Raw genomic sequence first — 20,212 nt, 5'->3', positions numbered from 1 at the left:
GGGCTCTTAAGGGGTGGTCGAGGGAGTGCTCAGGTAGGTATATAGGAGTTTCCATCGATGCAACCACGGTGGAGAGTCCAGACCAAGTCTCTACTGTACACATTCCCTCTGAATATGCCGATTTGGCTATCGCCTTCAGTAAAATGAAGGCGACTCAATTACCACCCCATCGACAGGGGGATTGTGTGATAAACCTCCAGGCTGGCGCGGCCCTTCCTAAAAGTCACGTGTATCCTCTGTCGCAGGAGGAGACAATGGCTATGGAGACATATGTCACTGAGTCCTTGAGACAGGGATACATTCGGCCATCTAAATCACCCATCTCCTCGAGTTTCTTTTTTGTGAAGAAGAAGGGAGGAGGCCTGCGCCCGTGCATTGACTATAGAGGTCTAAATTCTATCACAGTGGGGTTCGGTTACCCACTACCTCTCATTGCTACGGCCGTGGAGTCATTTCACGGGGCGCGCTTCTTCACCAAACTAGATCTCAGGAGTGCATATAACCTGGTGCGTATCCGAGATGGAGACGAGTGGAAAACCGCATTTAGTACCACATCTGGCCATTATGAGTACCTCGTCATGCCGTATGGGTTAAAAAATGCTCCCGCCGTCTTCCAATCCTTTGTGGACGAGGTTCTCAGAGACATGCTCGGACAGGGTGTGGTGGTGTACATCGATGACATCTTGATCTACTCCGCCACACGCGCCACGCATGTAGCTCTGGTGCGTAAAGTGCTTGGGCTGCTGCTGGAGCATAACCTATACGTCAAGGCTGAGAAATGTGAGTTCTCCAAACAAGCCATCTCTTTTCTGGGATATCGCATTTCCACCACAGGGGTGGTGATGGAAGATGACCGCGTTACGGCTGTGCGTAATTGGCCGACCCCTACCACGGTGAAGGAGATGCAGCGGTTCTTGGGGTTCGCCAATTATTACCGGAGGTTTATCCGGGGTTTTGGTCAGGTGGCAGCTCCCATTACCTCACTGATGAAGGGGGGTCCGGTGCGATTGCGGTGGTCGGCAGAGGCGGACAGAGCCTTCCGTCGTCTGAAGGTTCTGTTTACCGACGCTCCGGTGCTGGCGCATCCGGATCCCTCTTTGCCATTCATAGTGGAGGTGGACGCGTCCGAGGCTGGGGTTGGAGCTGTTCTTTCGCAGCGTTCGGGGGTTCCTCCGAAGCTCCGCCCCTGCGCATTCTTTTCTAAGAAGCTGAGCCCGGCGGAGCGCAACTATGATGTGGGGGACAGGGAGTTGTTAGCCTTGGTCAAGGCTTTGACAGTGTGGAGACATTGGCTTGAGGGGGCACGTCACCCTTTTCTCATCTGGACCGACCACCGTAACCTGGAGTACATCCGGGCAGCAAGGAGACTTAATCCTCGTCAAGCCAGGTGGGCCATGTTCTTTATGAGGTTTCAGTTTACCCTTTCGTACATTCCGGGTTCTCGGAACTGGAAGGCCGACGCACTGTCGCGTCTCTACGACACAGAGGAGCGGACCATCGATCCCACTCCCATACTCCCTGCTTCCTGTCTGGTGGCACCTGTTGTATGGGAGGTGGATGCGGACATCGAGCGGGCGAGTCGGTCAGAACCCACTCCACCTCAATGTCCCGCGGGTCTGAAGTTCGTTCCGCTGGGTGTTCGCAATCGCTTTATCCGATGGGCCCACACTCTACAGTGCGAGGCCTGAAGGGGAAGTACTGGTGGCCCACCTTGGTTGAGGATGTAAGACACTATGTCTCTTCCTGTTCGGTGTGCGCCCAGTGCAAGGCTCCTAGGCACCTGCCTCGAGGGAAATTACAGCCCCTCCCCGTTCCACAGCGGCCTTGGTCTCACCTCTCGGTGGATTTCCTAACGGATCTCCCGCCATCTCAGGGGAACACGACGATCCTGGTTGTTGTGGATTGGTTCTCAAAGTCCTGCCGTCTGCTTCCGTTGCCCGGTCTTCCTACGGCCCTACAGACCGCGGAGGCCCTATTCACCCACGTCTTCCGGCACTACGGGGTGCCAGAGGACATCGTATCTGATCGGGGTCCCCAGTTTACGTCCAGGGTATGGAGGTCGTTTATGGAGAGGCTGGGGGTCTCGGTCAGCCTGACCTCGGGTTTCCACCCCGAGAGTAATGGGCAGGTAGAGCCCAGAACTCTCAGCGCCACTCCTCTACTAACCTGTCACCCTTCCAGGTCGTGTTGGGTTATCAGCCGGTCCTGGTGCCATGGCAACAGAGCCAGACAGAGGCTGGAATGCTGTCCAGGAGTGTATAAAGAGGGCTGGAGAACGACACAAGGAGAGCGCTGACCGCCACCGCAGTGAGGCCCCTGTGTTTAACCCAGGGGATAGAGTCTGGCTCTCGACCCGGAACCTGCCCCTCCGCCTGCCCTGCCGGAAGCTGGGTCCGCGATTTGTGGGGCCATTCAAAGTCCTGATGAGAATAAACGAGGTGTGTTATAGGTTACAACTTCCTACATATTACCGTATTAACCCCTCGTTTCATGTGTCTCTCCTCAGGCCGGTGGTAGCTGGTCCGCTGCAGGATGCTGAGGTGCGGGAGGCCCCCCCGCCCCCCCTGGACATCGGAGGGGCCCCGGCGTATACAGTCCGAATCCATCTTGGACTCCCGACGTCGGGTGGGGGGCCTGCAGTACCTCGTGGACTGGGAGGGGTACGGTCCGGAGGAGAGGTGCTGGGTCCCGGCGAGGGACATTCTGGATCCAGCCATGTTGCGGAATTTCCACAGCCTCCGCCCGGATCGCCCGGCGCCTCGCCCTCCGGGTCGTCCCCGAGGCCGGAGTCGGCGCGCTGCGGGACCCGCGCGTCAGGGGAGGGGTACTGTCACAATGTCCACAGAAGGTGGCGCCTCTCCTCAGTCGGGCGGTGCTCGGCGTTCGTCGTCGCCGGCCTACTAGCTGCCACCGATCTGTGTTTCAGTGTTTGTCATTAGTGGGGGGGTATTTAGTCTGTCTGTGTTTAGTTAGGATTCGTGCGGGATTGTTCTTTGTTACGTGTGGTGTTATATTGTTTGGGTTACGACTTATTGTATAGGCAGTAGGGTTGCCGGGCTGCGCCCCGTCTGCCCTTTTTTAGCGGAGCTTCTTTTATTATTTTTGACTGTTGTGCTCCCAGCCGTATATGGATTTTGCCTTTGGATTTATTAAATCAAGTTTGTTCCGACGGACCTCAGTCTCCTGCGCTTGACTCACCCTAAACAGTTCTATCCGCTCGTGACACATATGTTTGAGAAATTGAAGTTATAGCATTTTTAAGGTATTTGTATTTTGCGCCACGCTCTACCATTGGATATTGGTGAGGTCCCTAACAGGATATATACACACAGCCTGGGACACACACACACACACACACACACACAGGTCACTATATATACACACAGCCTGGGAGACACACAGACACACACACACACACACACACACACACACACACACACACACACACACACACACACACACACACACAGGTCAATACACACACACATAATGCACCTTAACACACACACACAGGTCAATAACACACACACACACACACACACACACACACACACACACACACACACACACACACACACACACACACACACACACACACACATACTGCACCTTAACACACACATTCCCCTCCTCCCCTCCTACCCAGTTTGTTCATACAGGTGTGTACATTCCCCTCCTCACCTCCTACCCTGTTTGTTCATACAGGCGTGTACATTCCCCTCCTCTCCTCCTACCCAGTTTGTTCATACAGGCGTGTACATTCCCCTCCTCTCCTCCTACCCAGTTTGTTCATACAGGCGTGTACATTCCCCTCCTCTCCTCCTACCCAGTTTGTTCATACAGGCGTGTACATTCCCCTCCTCTCCTCCTACCCAGTTTGTTCATACAGGCGTGTACATTCCCCTCCTCTCCTCCTACCCAGTTTGTTCATACAGGCGTGTACATTCCCCTCCTCTCCTCCTACCCAGTTTGTTCATACAGGCGTGCAGCCTAGTCTCCAGCAGTAGCACTCTCTGTTGTAGTTCTTCATAGTCGTAGGCCCCCACCTCCTCCTGAATGGCTGTCAGGATGATTGACAGGTTAAGGACCTCCCCTCGGAGCACGGCCAGGGTCTGGAGGTCAAACCTGTACTGGTCAATCACCGACAATAGGGGGCGCAGCTGAGACATCTGACCCTTCAACTCCTAAAGGAGGGAGGAGAGGAGAGGAGGATGAGAAGGAGAGGAGAGGAGGATATGAGAAGGAGAGAGAGAGGAGAGGAGAGGAGAGGAGAGGAGAGGAGAGGAGAGGAGAGGAGAGGAGAGGAGAGGAGAGGAGAGGAGAGGAGAGGAGAGGAGAGGAGAGGAGAGGAGAGGAGAGGCAGATGAGAAAGAGAGATAGAGGAGAGGAGAGGGAGATGAGAAGGAGAGAAAGAGGAGACCATCATACCCATGCTAGATTACGGAGACACATAGACAGTCCCGCTCAAAATGCCTTAGATAGCTCTTTAGTCCCACCCCACACACATGAGGAGACCTCACCGGGCTTAACTTGTCCCTCCTGAGACGAAACCTCCCTCATTATTACTCAATGCCTAGGTTTACCTCCACTCTACTCACATCCTACCATATCCTTGTCTGTACATTATGCCTTGAATCTATTCTACCACGTCCAGAAATCTGCTCCTTTTATTCTCTGTCCCCAACACACTAGACAACCAGTTCTTATAGCCTTTAGCCATACCCTTATCTACTCCTCCTCTGATCCTCTGGTGATGTAGAGGTTAACCCAGGCCCTGCAGCCCCCAGCACCACTCCCATTCCCCAGGCGCTATCATTTGTTGACTTCTGTAACCGTTAAAGCCTTGGTTTCATGCATGTTAACATTAGAAGCATCCTCCCTAAGTTTGTTTTATTCACTGCTTTAACACACTCCGCCAACCCTGATGTCCTAACCGTGTCTGAATCCTGGCTTAGGAAGGCCACTAAAAATTCAGAAATGACCATCCCCAACTACAACATTTCCCGCCAAGATAAAACTGCCAAAGGGGGTGGAGTTGCAATCTACTGCAGAGATGGCCTGCAGAGTTCTGTCATGCTATCCAAGTCTGTGCCCAAACAGTTCGAACTCTTTTTAAAAATCCACCATTTCCAAAAATAAGTCTCTCACTGTTCTAGCAAGTTATTGACCCCACTCAGCCCCCCCTCACTGTTGTAGCTTGTTGTTGACCCCCCTCAGCCCCCAGCTGTGCCCTAGGCACCATTCATGAACTGATTGCCCCCGATCTATCTTCAGAGCTCATGCTGCTAGGTGACCTAAACTGGGATATGCTTAACACCCCAGCCGTCCTACAATCTAAGCTAGATGCCCTCAATCTCACACAAATTATCATGGAACCTACCCGATACAACCCCAAATCCGTAAACACGGGCACCCTCATAGATATCATCCTGATCAACCTTCCCTCTAAATACACCTCCGCTGTCTTCAACCAGGATCTCAGCGATCACTGCCTCATTGCATGTGTCCGTAATGGGTCCTCGGTCGAACTACCACCCCTCATCACTGTCAAACGTTCCCTAAAACACTTCAGCGAGCAGGCCTTTCTAATCGACCTGGCCCGGGTATCCTGGAAAGATATTGACCTCATTTCGCCAGTAGAGGATGCATGGTTATTCTTTGAAAGTGCTTTCCTCACCATCTTAAATAAGCATGCCCCATTCCCCAAAAAATAGAACCAGGAACAGATATAGTCCTTGGTTCACTCCAGACCTGACTGCCCTTGACCAGCACAAAAAACATCCTGTGGTGTACAGCATTAGCATCGAGTAGCCCCTTTATGCAACTTTTCAGGGAAGTTAGGAACCAATATACACAGGCAGTTAGGAAAGCAAAGGCTAGCTTTTTGAAGCAGAAATTTGCATCCTGTAGCACAAACTCCAAAAGGTTCTGTGACACTGTTAAAGTCCATGGAGAATAAGAGCAACTGCTCCAAGCTCCCCCATTTCTCCTGTGACCACCGATAAATCTACGATAATCGAGAATTTCAATAAGCATTTTTCTACGGCTGGCCATGCTTTCCACCTGGCTACTGTGGTTGCTAATTTCTGTATTACCAAATGAGGAGAGACAAACTTCACACACACCAGTCAGAGTTTATACTTAAACTACAATTTTAATTATAAGAGCTTTGCATTAGCAGTTGACTTTCAACGATTCACCATTTCTAATGACCCGTTGAGAGTGTTGAACACAATGACTACTGAGATCTTTATCTTAAGATCCACCCCCTTTTTGACATGACAAACCACAGATAGTTAGGAACAGTTCACAAAGAAAGACTGTTTACTTTAGAGAGGCGTATCCACAGCTAGATAACATTCGCTATAAATAATCGTTCCGTTTGATCCCTAATGACGAGGTTCTAATCCCGTTCCTGGTACTTCATAGAACAAAAACACAATTTCATCCAATGGCATATATCAATTGTCAACTCTAGATACTCCCATCTCAAGCAAACCCCCTCTTGACCCTACTTCTGGACAGGCTCACTGGGGTGAGTGAGCCTCTAGGCCATATACTACCACAGGATAAGTGTGAGATCTAAGAGACCATGGTCCCAGACACTGCCATAAACCTCCCCACAATAAAGAAAATGAGGGAGTGACTTGCTCACAGACATTGTGGAGACAAGTCATTGGTTCCCCATTAATCACGCCATCCCTTCACATGGTTTAAGAATAGGTAAAGAGACATTCACATACGAAGACAATATTTCATTCTGTCCTCCTCTCTTGCTGATATTCTGCATAGCAAAAGAGACAAGTAAAAGACAAGTCTGAACTCTCCCCTCTCTAGGCCCCAAGTGTCTGAGCCCCAGCTAAGGGAAACGTGTAACTGAAACATACCAGAGTCCAAAGGACACTTTCTAATGACAAGTATCTCACATAAGCATATTATACTAATATAACATCTTAATTATCTATGTTACTTAACTAATTCTGATTCATCCCCCACACTACCCCTACCCCGGTCAGCTCTACACCCACCACAGCAACTTGCCCAAGCCTCCCCCATTTCTCCTTCACCCAAATCCAGATAGCTGATGTTCTGAAAGAGCTGCAAAATCTGGGCCTCTACAAATCAGCTGGGCTAGACAATCTGGACCCTCTCTTTCTAAAATTATCCGCCGCAATTTTTGCAACCTCGCTTTCGTATCTTCTGAGATCCCTAAAGATTGGAAAGCTGCCATGGTCATCCCCCTCTTCAAAGAGGGTGACACTATAGACCCAAGTTGTTACAGACCTATATCTATCCTACCCTGCCTTTCTAAAGTCTTCGAAAGCCAAGTTAACAAACAGATCACCGACCATTTCGAATCTCACCGTGCCTTCTCCGCTATGCAATCTGGTTTCCGAGTTGGTCATGGGTGCACCTCAGCCACGCTCAAGGTTCGAAATGATATCATAACCGCCATCAATAAAAGACAGTACTGTGCAGCTGTATTCATCGACCTGGCCAAGGCTTTCGACTCTGTCAATCACCACATTCTTATCGGCAGCCTCAACAGCCTCGCCTGGCTCACCAGCTACTTCTCAGATAGAGTTCAGTGTGTCAAATCGGAGGGCTTGTTGTCCGGACCTCCGGCAGTCTCTGTGGGGGTGCCACAGGGTTCAATTCTCGGGCTGACTCTTTTCTCTGTATACATCAATGATGTCGCTCTTGCTGCTGGTGATTCTCTGATCCACCTCTACGCAGACGACACCATTCTGTATTACTTCTGGCCCTTCTTTGAACACTGTGTTAGCAAACCTCCAGACGAGCTTCAATGCCCTATAACACTCCTTCCGTGGCCTCCAACTGCTCTTAAATGCAAGTAAAACTAAATGCATCCTCCCGCCTGTCCAGCATCACTACTCTGGACGGTTCTGACTTAGAGTATGTGGACAACTACAAATACCTTGGTGCCTAGTTAGACTGTAAACTCTCCTTCCAGATTCACATTAAGCATCTCCAATCCAAATTAAATCTAGAATCGGCTTCCTGTATCGCAGCAAAGCATCCTTCACTCATGCTGCCAAACATACCCTCGTAAAACTAACTATCCTACCGATCCTTGACTTCGGCGATGTCATTTACAAAATAGCCTCCAACACTCTACTCAGCAAATTGGATGTAGTCTATCACAGTGCCATTCGTTTTGTCACCAAAGCCCCATATACTACCCACCACTGCGACCTGTATGCTCTCATTGGCTGGCCCTAGCTTCATATTCTTCGCCAAACCCACTGGCTCCAGGTCATCTGTAAGTATTTGCTAGGTAAAGCCCCGCCTTATCTCAGCTCACTGGTCACCATAGCAACACTCACCCATAGCACATGCTCCAGCAGGTATATTTCACTGGTCACCCCCAAAGCCAACTCCTCCTTTGGCCGCCTTTCCTTCCAGTTCTCTGCTGCCAATGACTGGAACGAATTGCAAAAATCACTAAAGCTTATATCTCCCTCACTAACTTTAAGCATTAGCTGTCAGTGCAGCTTACCGATCATTGCACCTGTACATAGCCCATCTGTAAATAGCCCACCCAACTACCTCATCCCCATATTGTTATTTATTTTTTTGCTCCTTTGCACCCCAGTATCTCTACTTGCACATTCATCTTCTGCACATCTATCTCCCCAGTGTTTAATTGCTAAATTGTAATTATTTTGCCACTATGGCCTATTTATTGCCTTACCTCCCCAATCTTACTACATTTGCAAACACTGTATATAGACTTTTTTATTGTGTTATTGACTGTACGTTTGTTTACCCCATGTGTAACTCTGTGTTGTTTGTGTTGCACTGCTTTGCTCTATCTTGGCCAGGTTGCAGTGGTAAATGAGAACTTGTTCTCAACTGGCCTACCTGGTTAAATAATGGTGAAAGAAATAAATAAATAAAGAATAATAATTCATAGATCGGCAGGTAAGGGTGCTCTCGAGTGGCTAGATGTTCTTTACCATTCGGCCATCAGATTTGCAACCAATGCTCCTTATAGGACACATCACTGCACTCTATACTCCTCTGTAAACTGGTCATCTCTGTATACCCGTCGCAAGACCTACTGGTTGATGCTTATTTATAAAACCCTCTTTGGCCTCACTCCCCCCTATCTGAGATATCTACTGCAGCCCTCATCCTCCACATACAACACCATTCTGCCAGTAACATTCTGTTAAAGGTCCCCAGAGCACACACATCCCTGGGTTGCTCTTCTTTTCAGTTCGCTGCAGCTAGCGACTGGAACGAGCTGCAACAAACACTCAAACTGGACAGTTTTATCTCAATCTCTTCATTCAAAGACTCAATCATGAACACTCTTACTGACAGTTGTGGCTGCTTTGCTTGATGTATTGTTGTCTCTACCTTCTTGCCCTTTGTGCTGTTGTCATGCCCAATAATGTTTGTACCATGTTTTGTGCTGCTACCATGTTGCGTTGCTACCATGTTGTTGTCATGTGTTGCTGCCTTGCTATGTTGTTGTCTTAGGTCTCTCTTTATGTAGTGTTGTGTTGTCTCTCTTGTCATGATGTGTGTTTTGTCCTATATTTATATTTTATTTTTAATACCATCCCTCGTCCCTGCAGGAGGCCTTTTGCCTTTTGGTAGGCCGTCATTGTAAATAAGAATTTGTTCTTAACTGACTTGCCCAGTTAAATAAAGATTAAATAAAAAATAAATAAATACAAACAACAAGTTGAGTCCAAAAATGATGTAATATGAGAGGGAAATACAGTGAGGGAAAAAAGTATTTGATCCCCTGCTGATTTTGTACGTTTGCCCACTGACAAAGAAATGATCAGTCTATAATTTTAATGGTAGGTTTATTTGAACAGTGAGAGACAGAATAACAACAAAAAAATCCAGAAAAACGCATGTCAAAAATGTTATAAATTGATTTTGCATTTTAATGAGGCAAATAAGTATTTGACCCCTTCTCAATCAGAAAGATTTCTGGCTCCCAGCCTGTTTTAGAGAAATGTAATCATTGAATATTGTAACAGCTTTCACTGTCTGCTTATATGCCCCCTTAATTTATACTACGGTTCTAACTTGGTGTACAGGGAGAAGAGCACTGTTAGAACGGCCAATGTTCTGAATTCTGTCGCTGTACATTTCAAAAGAGCTGAACAAATAGTTATATTGACTACGTCCATCCTAGCACGCTCATTAATGTTTTAATTTAAACTGCGGATTGCCTCTTATCCGCTTGTCGACACCCTTATGCCATAGTTTGTACATCTCAATTGTCAGTAGAAACCACATTTGTTTAAGCAAGTCAGCCATATCAGCTATGTTGTTTTTTTAAAAGTCAGTAAATGATGCTGAAGGAACTGTTTCGCTGCTAGACAAGGTTCCGCTAATATTGTTTATTTATTTATTTATTTTATTTAACCTTTATTTAACTAGGCAGGTGTAGCAGTGGTAAAGCTTCACTACATGGTGCTGAAAACAAAGCTCTCCTGTAGGCCCTAACAGTTTATGGGCACAGTTTGTCACCGTTATAGTGCAATTCATGTATTGTTTAGTGTTGTGTTGTGTTGTGGCTTTGCTGGCATGCATCTAACATTATTATTTTTTTGCCCCACCAAGATATACATGCTTAAATCGCCACTGAAATGGAGAGAGAGAAAGAGGGATAGAGAGAGAAAGAGGGATAGAGAGAGAGAAAGAGGGTTGCAGAGAGAGAAAGAGGGATGAGAGAGAGAAAGAGGCATGGAGAGAGAGAAAGAGGCATGGAGAGGGAGAAACAGGGATGAGAGAGAGAAACAGGGATGAGAGAGAGAAGCAGGCATGGAGAGAGAGAAAGAGGGATGGAGAGAGAGAAAGAGGGATGAGAGAGAAAGAGGGATGAGAGAGAGAAAAGGGGATGAGAGAGAGAAAGAGGGATGGAAATAGAGAAAGAGGGATGAGAGAGAGAAAGAGGGATGGAGAGAGAGAAAGAGGGATGAGAGAGAGAGGGATGAGAGAGATAATTATTTAGGTATAATATTAGATGAAGATATCATCACCCCAGGAGAACAGTAAATCATTCACACCCACCCACCCACCCACCCAAACACACACCCACCCACACACACACACACACACACACACACACACACACACACACACACACACACACACACACACACACACACACACACACACACACACACACACACGCACACACACACACACTTAAAGGCTAAACCCTGCTGTCAGTTAAACAGCGTTTGGTGGATAATCCCTCTCCTGCTATCTTCTCTCCTTCAACTATCTCTCCAACCCTCTCTTCTCTCCTCCTCGCACTAATCTCTCACCCTCTTTATCACTCTAATGCTCCATCTCCTAAATCCATCCATTCTCTCTCTCTCTCTCTCTCTCTCTCTCTCTCTCTCTCTCTATTTCTCTCTCTGTCTGCCCTTCAGTTCTCCTCAGCAAAAACATTGAAAAGCATTAGATCTCTCTTTCTCTCGGACTTTCTCTCACTCCAGCCCTCTCAATCTCCCGTCTCTTCTCCCTCTTCTTCCTTCCCCACTTTCTCTCTCCCCAACCTGGTCTCAGAGCATTTAGTATTATTCTGTACGTAAATCTGAATCACTCCATTTAGTATGATATGTTACGTTTCGTACGGTATGTATTCGTTTGGGGATGTTACGAAGTAGAATTCGTATTATATGTTATGAATTTGTTAAACATACAATATGTTAGGGTTAGGGGAAGGGTTAGCTAACAGGGTTAGGGTTAGGGTTAGGGGAAGATTAGCTGTAGGGTTAGGGTTAGGGTTAGGGGAAGGGTTAGCTAACAGGGTTAGGGTTAGGGGAAGGGTTAGCTAACAGGGTTAGGGTTAGGGGAAGATTAGCTAAAGGGTTAAGGTTAGGGGAAGGGTTAGCTTACAGGGTTAGGGTTAGGGGAAGGGTTAGCTTACAGGGTTAGGGTTAGGGGAAGATTAGCTAAAGGGTTAAGGTTAGGGTTAGGGGAAGGGTTAGCTAACAGGGTTAGGGTTAGGGGAAGGGTTAGCTAACAGGGTTAGGGTTAGGGTTAGGGGAATATTAGCTAAAGGGTTAAGGTTAGGGGAAGGGTTAGCTTACAGGATTAGGGTTAGGGTTAGGGGAAGATTAGCTAAAGGGTTAAGGTTAGGGTTAGGGGAAGGGTTAGCTAACAGGGTTAAGGTTAGGGTTAGGGGAAGGGTTAGCTAACAGGGTTAGGGTTAGGGGAAGATTAGCTGAAGGGTTAAGGTTAGGGGAAGGGTTAGCTTACAGGGTTAGGGTTAGGGTTAGGGGAAGATTAGCTAAAGGGTTAATGTTAGGGTTAGGGGAAGGGTTAGCTAACAGGGTTAGGGTTAGGGTTAGGGGAAGATTAGGCTAAAGGGTTAATGTTAGGGTTAGGGGAAGGGTTAGCTAACAGGGTTAGGGTTAGGGTTAGGGGAAGATTAGCTAAAGGGTTAAAGTTAGGGTTAGGGGAAGGGTTAGCAAACAGGGTTCACTGTTTGTGAGTGGTCAGGCAAGGGACAGTGACACTGGAGATGCGCGTTCATGAGAATTCTAAATTTTTTTCTTTCAGCCTTTGAATGAATACAACGTCGCCCGGTTGGAATACTATTGCTATTTTATGAGAAAAATAGCATAAAAATTGATTTTAAACAGCATTTGACATGCTTCGAAGTACGGTAATGGAATATTTAGATTTTTTTTGTCACGAAATGCGCTCGCGCGTCACCCTTCGGATACTGACCTGAACGCACGAACAAAACGGAGCTATTTGAATATAACTATGGATTATTTGGAACCAAAACAAAATTTGTTGTTGAAGTAAAAGTCCTGGGAGTGCATTCTGACGAAGAACAGCAAAGGTAATCCAATTTTTCTTATAGTAAATCTGAGTTTGGTGAGGGCCAAACTTGGTGGGTGTCAAATTAGCTAGCCATGATGGCTGGGCTATGTACTCAGAATATTGCAAAATGTGCTTTCGCCGAAAAGCTATTTTAACCTGTTAGGGCTAGGGGGCAGTATTGACACGGCTGGATAAAAAACGTACCCGATTTAATCTGGTTACTACTCCTGCCCAGTAACTAGAATATGCATATAATTATTGGCTTTGGATAGAAAATACCCTAAAGTTTCTAAAACTGTTTGAATGGTGTCTGTGAGTATAACAGAACTCATATGGCAGGCCAAAACCTGAGAAGATTCCATGCAGGAAGTGGCCTGTCTGACAAGTTGTGTTTCATCTGGGCTCTTTTTAATGAAGACTTAGGATTTTTGCAATAACGTGACACTTCCTACGGTTCCCATAGGCTCTCAGAGCCCGGGAAAAAGCTGAAGGATATCGTGGCAGGCTCTGGCTGAAACACATTATCGCGTTTGGCAAGTGGCCGCTCAGAGTACTGTGGGCATAGGCGCATGCCCGAGTCGACCGAATACTTTATTTTCTTTCCTCTGTTTACCTAAATGCAGATTCCCGGTCGGAATATTATCGCTTTTTTACGAGAAAAATGGCATAAAAATGGATTTTAAACAGCGGTTGACATGCTTCGAAGTACGGTAATGGAATATTTAGAATTTTTTTGTCACGAATTGCGCCATGGTCGTCACCCTTATTTACCCTTTCGGATAGTGTCTTTAACGCACGAACAAAACGCCGCTGTTTGGATATAACTATGGATTATTTTGAACCAAACCAACATTTGTTATTGAAGTAGAAGTCCTGAGAGTGCATTCTGACGAAGACAGCAAAGGTAATAACATTTTTCTTATAGTAAATGTGACTTTTCTGAGTGCTAAACTTGCTGGGTGTCTAAATAGCTAGCCCTGTGATGCCGGGCTATCTACTGAGAATATTGCAAAATGTGCTTTCACCGAAAAGCTATTTTAAAATCGGACATATCGAGTGCATAGAGGAGTTCTGTATCTATAATTCTTAAAATAATTGTTATGCTTTTTGTGAACGTTTATCATGAGTAATTTAGTAAATTCACCGGCAGTGTTCGGTGGGAATGCTAGTCACATGCTAGTCACATGCTAATGTAAAAAGCTGGTTTTTGATATAAATATGAACTTGATTGAACAAAACATGCATGTATTGTATAACATAATGTCCTAGGGTTGTCATCTGATGAAGATCATCAAAGGTTAGTGCTGCATGTAGCTGTGGTTTGGGTTTATGTGACATTATATGCTAGCTTGAAAAATGGGTGTCTGATTATTTCTGGCTAGGTACTCTGCTGACATAATCTAATGTTTTGCTTTCGTTGTAAAGCCTTTTTGAAATCGGACAGTGTGGTTAGATTAACGAGAGTCTTGTCTTTAAAATGGTGTAAAATAGTCGTATGTTTGAAAAATTTAAGTTTTTGCATTTCCAAGGTTTTTGAATAACGCGCCACGGGATTACACTGGCTGTTACGTAGGTGGGACGATTTGGTGCCACCTATCCTAGAGAGGTTCAAATCTGACACCGCGATTGCATAAAGGAGTTCTGTATCTATAATTCTTAAAATAATTGTTATGTATTTTGTGAACGTTATTCATGAGTAATTTAGTAAATTCACCGGAAGTTTGCCGTGGGTATGCTAGTTCTGAAAATCACATGCTAATGTAAAAAGCTGGTTTTTGATATAAATATGAACTTGATTGAACAAAACATGCATGTATTGTATAACATAATGTTCTAGGAGTGTCATCTGATGAAGATCATCAAAGGTTAGTGCTGCATTTAGCTGTGGTTTTGGTTTTTGTGACATATATGCTTGCTTTGAAAATGGCTGTGTGATTATTTTTGGCAGGGTACTCTCCTGACATAATCTAATGTTTTGCTTTCGCTGTAAAGCCTTTTTGAAATCGGACAATGTGGTTAGATTAACGAGAGTCTTGTCTTTAAAATGGTGTAAAATAGTCATATTTTGAGAAATTGAAGTTATAGCATTTTTGAGGTATTTGTATTTCGCGCCACGCGATTCCACTGGCTGTTGACTAGGGTGGGACGCAAACGTCCCACCTTGCCAAGGTAGGTTAAGTCAAACGACACCGCTGGTCCTGCTCACATTGCCCTACCCTATAATTTAACCTCTTTCTCCCCTCTCTCTCCAGATGAAATCTTGTGACTTGTGATGGCCGGCCACCCAACAACCTGCCCGCTTGACCCTATCCCCTCCTCTCTTCTCCAGACCATTTCCGGAGACCTTCTCCCTTACCTCACCTCGCTCATCAACTCATCCTTGACCGCTGGCTACATCCCTTCCGTCTTCAAGAGAGCGAGAGTTGCACCCCTTCTCAAAAAACCTACACTCGATCCCTCCGATGTTAACAACTACAGACCAGTATCCCTTCTTACTTTTCTCTCCAAAACTCTTGAGCGTGCCGTCCTTGGCCAGCTCTCTTGTTATCTCTCTCAGAATGACCTTCTTGATCCAAATCAGTCTGGTTTCAAGACTGGTCATTCAACTGAGACTGCTCTTCTCTGTGTCACGGAGGCTCTCCGCACTGCTAAAGCTAACTCTCTCTCCTCTGCTCTCATCCTTCTAGACCTATCTGCTGCCTTTGATATTGTGAACCATCACATCCTCCTCTCCACCCTCTCCGAGTTGGGCATCTCCGGCGCGGCTCACTTTTGGATTGCGTCCTACCTGACAGGTCGCTCCTACGAGGTGGCGTGGCGAGAATCTGTCTCCGCACCACGTGCTCTCACCACTGGAGTCCCCCAGGGCTCAGTTCTAGGCCCTCTCCTATTCTCGCTATACACCAAGTCACTTGGCTCTGTCATATCCTCACATGGTCTCTCCTATCATTCCTACGCAGACGACACACAATGAATCTTCTCCTTTCCCCCTTCTGATAACCAGGTGGCGAATCGCATCTCTGCATGTCTGGCAGACATATCAGTGTGGATGACGGATCACCACCTCAAGCTGAACCTCGGCAAGATGGAGCTGCTCTTCCTCCCGGGGAAGGACTGCCCGTTCCATGATCTCGCCATCACGGTTGACAACTCCATTGTGTCCTCCTCCCAGAGTGCTAAGAGCCTTGGCGTGACCCTGGACAACACCCTGTCGTTCTCCGCTAACATCAAGGCGGTGACCCGATCCTGTAGGTTCATGCTCTACAACATTCGCAGAGTATGACCCTGCCTCACACAGGAATTGGCGCAGGTCCTAATCCAGGCACTTGTCATCTCCCGTCTGGATTACTGCAACTCGCTGTTGGCGGGGCTTCCTGCCTGTGCCATTAAACCCATACAACTCATCCAGAACGCCGCAGCCCGTCTGGTGTTCAACCTTCCCAAGTTCTCTCACGTCACCCCGCTCCTCCGCACACTCCACTGGCTTCCAGTTGAAGCTCGCATCTGCTACAAGACCATGGTACTTGCCTACGGAGCTGTGAGGGGAACGGCACCTCCGTACCTTCAGGCTCTGATCAGTCCCTACACCCAAAGAAGGGCACTGCGTTCATCCACCTCTGGCCTGCTCGCCTCCTTACCTCTGCGGAAGCACAGTTCCCGCTCAGCCCAGTCAAAACTGTTCGCTGCTCTGGCACCCCAATGGTGGAACAAGCTCCCTCACGACGCCAGGACAGCGGAGTCAATCACCACCTTCCGGAGACACCTGAAACCCCACCTCTTTAAGGAATACCTGGGATAGGATTAAGTAATCCTTCTAACCCTCCCCCCTACCCTCCCCCCCAAAAAAGATATAGATGTACTATTGTAAAGTGGTTGTTCCACTGGATATCATAAGGTGAATGCACCAATTTGTAAGTCACTTGGATAAGAGCGTCTGCTAAATGACGTAAATGTAATTGTAAATGTAAAGGTAAGTAAATATTTCTAATGCTATTTAATATTTTAGATGACTCCAAAATGGCGGGTATCTGTATTGCCTAGTGTATTTTTCTGAGCGCAGTACTCAGATTATTGCAAAGTGTGCTTTCCCAGTAAAGTTATTTTGAAATCTTTCACAGCGTTAGCATAAAGGAGATGTTCATCTATAATTCTTTGAATGACAGTTTAATATTTTATCAACGTTTATGACGAGTATTTTTGTAAATTGTAGTGCTGATTCACTGGCAGTATTGGAGGCAAAATATTTTCTGAACGTCACGCGCCAATGTAAAAGGCTGTTTTTAGACATAAATATGAACTTGATAGAACAAAAAATGCATGTATTGTGTAACATGATGTCATAGGAGTGTCATCTGATGAAGATCATCAAAGGTTAGTGCTTCATTTAGCTGTGTTTTGGGTATTTGTGATGCATGCTAGTTACTTGGAAATGGCTGTGTGGTTATTTGTGTCTATGTACTCTCCTAACATAATCTAATGTTTTTCTTTCGCTGTAAAGCCTTTTTGAAATCGGACAACGTGATTCGATTCAGGAGAAGTGTATCTATAAAATGCTGTAAAATAGTCCTATGTTTGAGAACTTTGAATTATGACATTTTGTGGTTTTAAATTTGGCGCTCAGATTTTTCACTGGCTGTTGAATAGTGTTGGACGATTGCGTCCCACCTACCCTAGAGAGGTTAACGTTAGTGAACTGGACCTCCACCTGAGATGACAATCAAACTGCATCCGGTTTCCATGGGGATTCCCCCAAGGGAAAGTGGCTACGCGTGAGGGCTGAGGTGGAAAAATAAAAACGTGTTTGGACTGCAGCCTAGGTTTCACAACATCTGTAACAACCACCAAGTTCTCATTGTGTTTCCAGGTAGTGTAATAACACAATGTACCAGTAATGTTTTCCAGCAAACCAACATTTGGTTCTGTGAATGTTCTCATAACACAAATATTGTCCATTCGTGGAGATGATTGTAGAATGTTTGTATAAAACGTGTATAGATCATTTTCCTGATGTTACAAGAACATTCCTATAAGACATTTCATCTGTTCTTTAAAGGTTCCCAGAATGTTTCATTAGGTTGTGGGAACAGTCTGGTCAGAACATTGTGGGGACATCACAAAACATATGTTCCCAAAACACAAAAACTTTCCTGTTGTGCGGATGATTTTACAATGTTTCTTTTAGGGTGCAAAAAAACATTCACCATATGTTTACAATAATGTTCCCAGAACACATTTCATCTGTTCTTTAATGGTTACCAGAATGGTTCAGTACGTTGTAGGAACAGTCTGATGGGAACATTGTGGGGACATCACAAAATATGTTTCCAAAACACAAAAACTGTCCAGCTGTGCGGATAATTCTGCAAGTGTGTTTTGGGAACATACTGTATCTTTTGTGATGTCCCCGCACACACACACACACACACACACACACACACACACACACACACCTAATGAAACATTCTGGGAACCTTTAAAGAGCAGAATAAATGTGTTCTATGAACGTTCTTGCAACGTCAGGTGAAGGTTTTATACAAACATTCTATAATCATCACCACGACTAGACAGTTTTTGTGTTATGAGAACCTTTGCTGCAACCTAACAAATGTTCTGGGAACTTTCACAGAACCAATTCTGGTTTGCTGGGCTCTCTCTGTCTCGCTCTCTTCTCTCTCTCTCTCTCTCTCTCTCTCATTCCCTCAGGTTAGTCTTTGCATATTGATAAGCTTTATTCCATGTTATAAATATTCAGTTCAGCTAGTGTCTGTGGGCAGTGGGGTAACTTTAGGACTGTCAGACCACCAAAGGGGTCGATGAGACACACAAACACTTAAATGCACACAAACACACACACGCAGAGCGCACACACGCACACACACACACCCCATGAGGGTAAGATGGGAGAGAGGGATGGGACAGAGCTTGAAGAGGGATGGGCGAGAGGGAGGGTAGAGAGGGAGGGGAGAGGGATGGGAGAGGGAGATGGGAAAGAGGGAGGGGAGAGAGGGAGGGGAGAGAGGGATGGGAGAGGAGAGAGGGATGGGAAAGTGAGATGGGAGAGAGGGATGGGAGAGAGATGAAAGAGGGAGAAGATTATGTGAAAGCAGTGTTTTTGTCGCTGAGGAGAACAGGGGTGGTGTGTGTTAGTGTGTGTGTGTGTATGTGTGTGTGTGTGTGTGTGTGTGTGTGTGTGTGTGTGTGTGTGTGTGTGTGTGTGTGTGTGTGTGTGTGTGTGTGTGTGTGTGTGTGTGTGTGTGTGTTAGTGTGTGTGTGTGTGTGTGTGCAGCCAGGTCGCTCAAGATCCACTTGGAAGTTCGACGTACGTCCATGTACCCAGGACGTGGGAGATGTTGGGAGATGCCTCAGCTGGCGCTTGCTTCACCAGGGTTGTGGGTTCGATTCCCACGTGGGGACCAGTACGAAAATGTATCCACTCACTATTATAAGTCGCTCTGGATAAGAGCGTCGGCTAAATGACAAATGTAAAACAAACAGCCAGTAGGGGCAACGGTGAGCGTTATTACCATCAAGTAGGCCTGGGTTTTGCTAGAGCGTTGTGGGTGGTAGATAGATGTGAGCTGTATTACATCTAGTAGACCTGGGTTTTGCTGGGGCGTTGTGGACGGGGATGGTGGATAGATGTGAGCTGTATTACATCTAGTAGACCTGGGTTTTGCTGGGGCGTTGGGGATGGTGGATAGATGTGAGCTGTATTACATCTAGTAGACCTGGGTTTTGCTGGGGCGTTGTGGACGGGGATGGTGGATAGATGTGAGCTGTATTACATCTAGTAGACCTGGGTTTTGCTGGGGCGTTGTGGACGGGGATGGTGGATAGGCGTGAGCTGTATTACATCTAGTAGACCTGGGTTTTGCTGGGGCGTTGTGGACGGGGATGGTGGATAGGCGTGAGCTGTATTACATCTAGTAGACCTTGGTTTTGCTAGAGCGTTGTGGACGGGGATGGTGGATAGATGTGAGCTGTATTACATCTAGTAGACCTGGGTTTTGCTGGGGCGTTGTGGACGGGGATGGTGGATAGGCGTGAGCTGTATTACATCTAGTAGACCTGGGTTTTGCTGGGGCGTTGTGGACGGGGATGGTGGATAGGCGTGAGCTGTATTACATCTAGTAGACCTTGGTTTTGCTAGAGCGTTGTGGACGGGGATGGTGGATAGATGTGAGCTGTATTACATCTAGTAGACCTGGGTTTTGCTGGGGCGTTGTGGACGGGGATGGTGGATAGACGTGAGCTGTATTACATCTAGTAGACCTGGGTTTTGCTGGGGCGTTGGGGATGGTGGATAGATGTGAGCTGTATTACATCTAGTAGACCTGGGTTTTGCTGGGGCGTTGGGGATGGTGGATAGATGTGA

At 46.6% G+C, this 20,212-nt stretch overlaps 1 protein-coding gene across 2 annotated transcripts in view; it reads right to left on the bottom strand.

The window, feature by feature from the left end:
- Window positions 1-20,212, bottom strand: part of LOC106593847 (noelin-2) — an 81,377-nt gene that overhangs the window by 35,068 nt on the left and 26,097 nt on the right. For both annotated transcript variants that reach the window (XM_045710335.1, XM_045710331.1), the window contains exon 4: window positions 3,965-4,184. In XM_045710335.1, coding sequence (XP_045566291.1) covers window positions 3,965-4,184 — 220 coding nt within the window. The remainder of the gene's footprint in view (window positions 1-3,964; window positions 4,185-20,212) is intronic.

The sequence above is a fragment of the Salmo salar genome, chromosome ssa02, assembly GCF_905237065.1.
Source record: "Salmo salar chromosome ssa02, Ssal_v3.1, whole genome shotgun sequence".
In the NCBI taxonomy this organism is placed as follows: Eukaryota; Metazoa; Chordata; class Actinopteri; order Salmoniformes; family Salmonidae; genus Salmo; species Salmo salar.
Note: the sequence above shows the minus strand (reverse complement) of the source record. Positions and strands in the feature narration are given on the sequence as shown.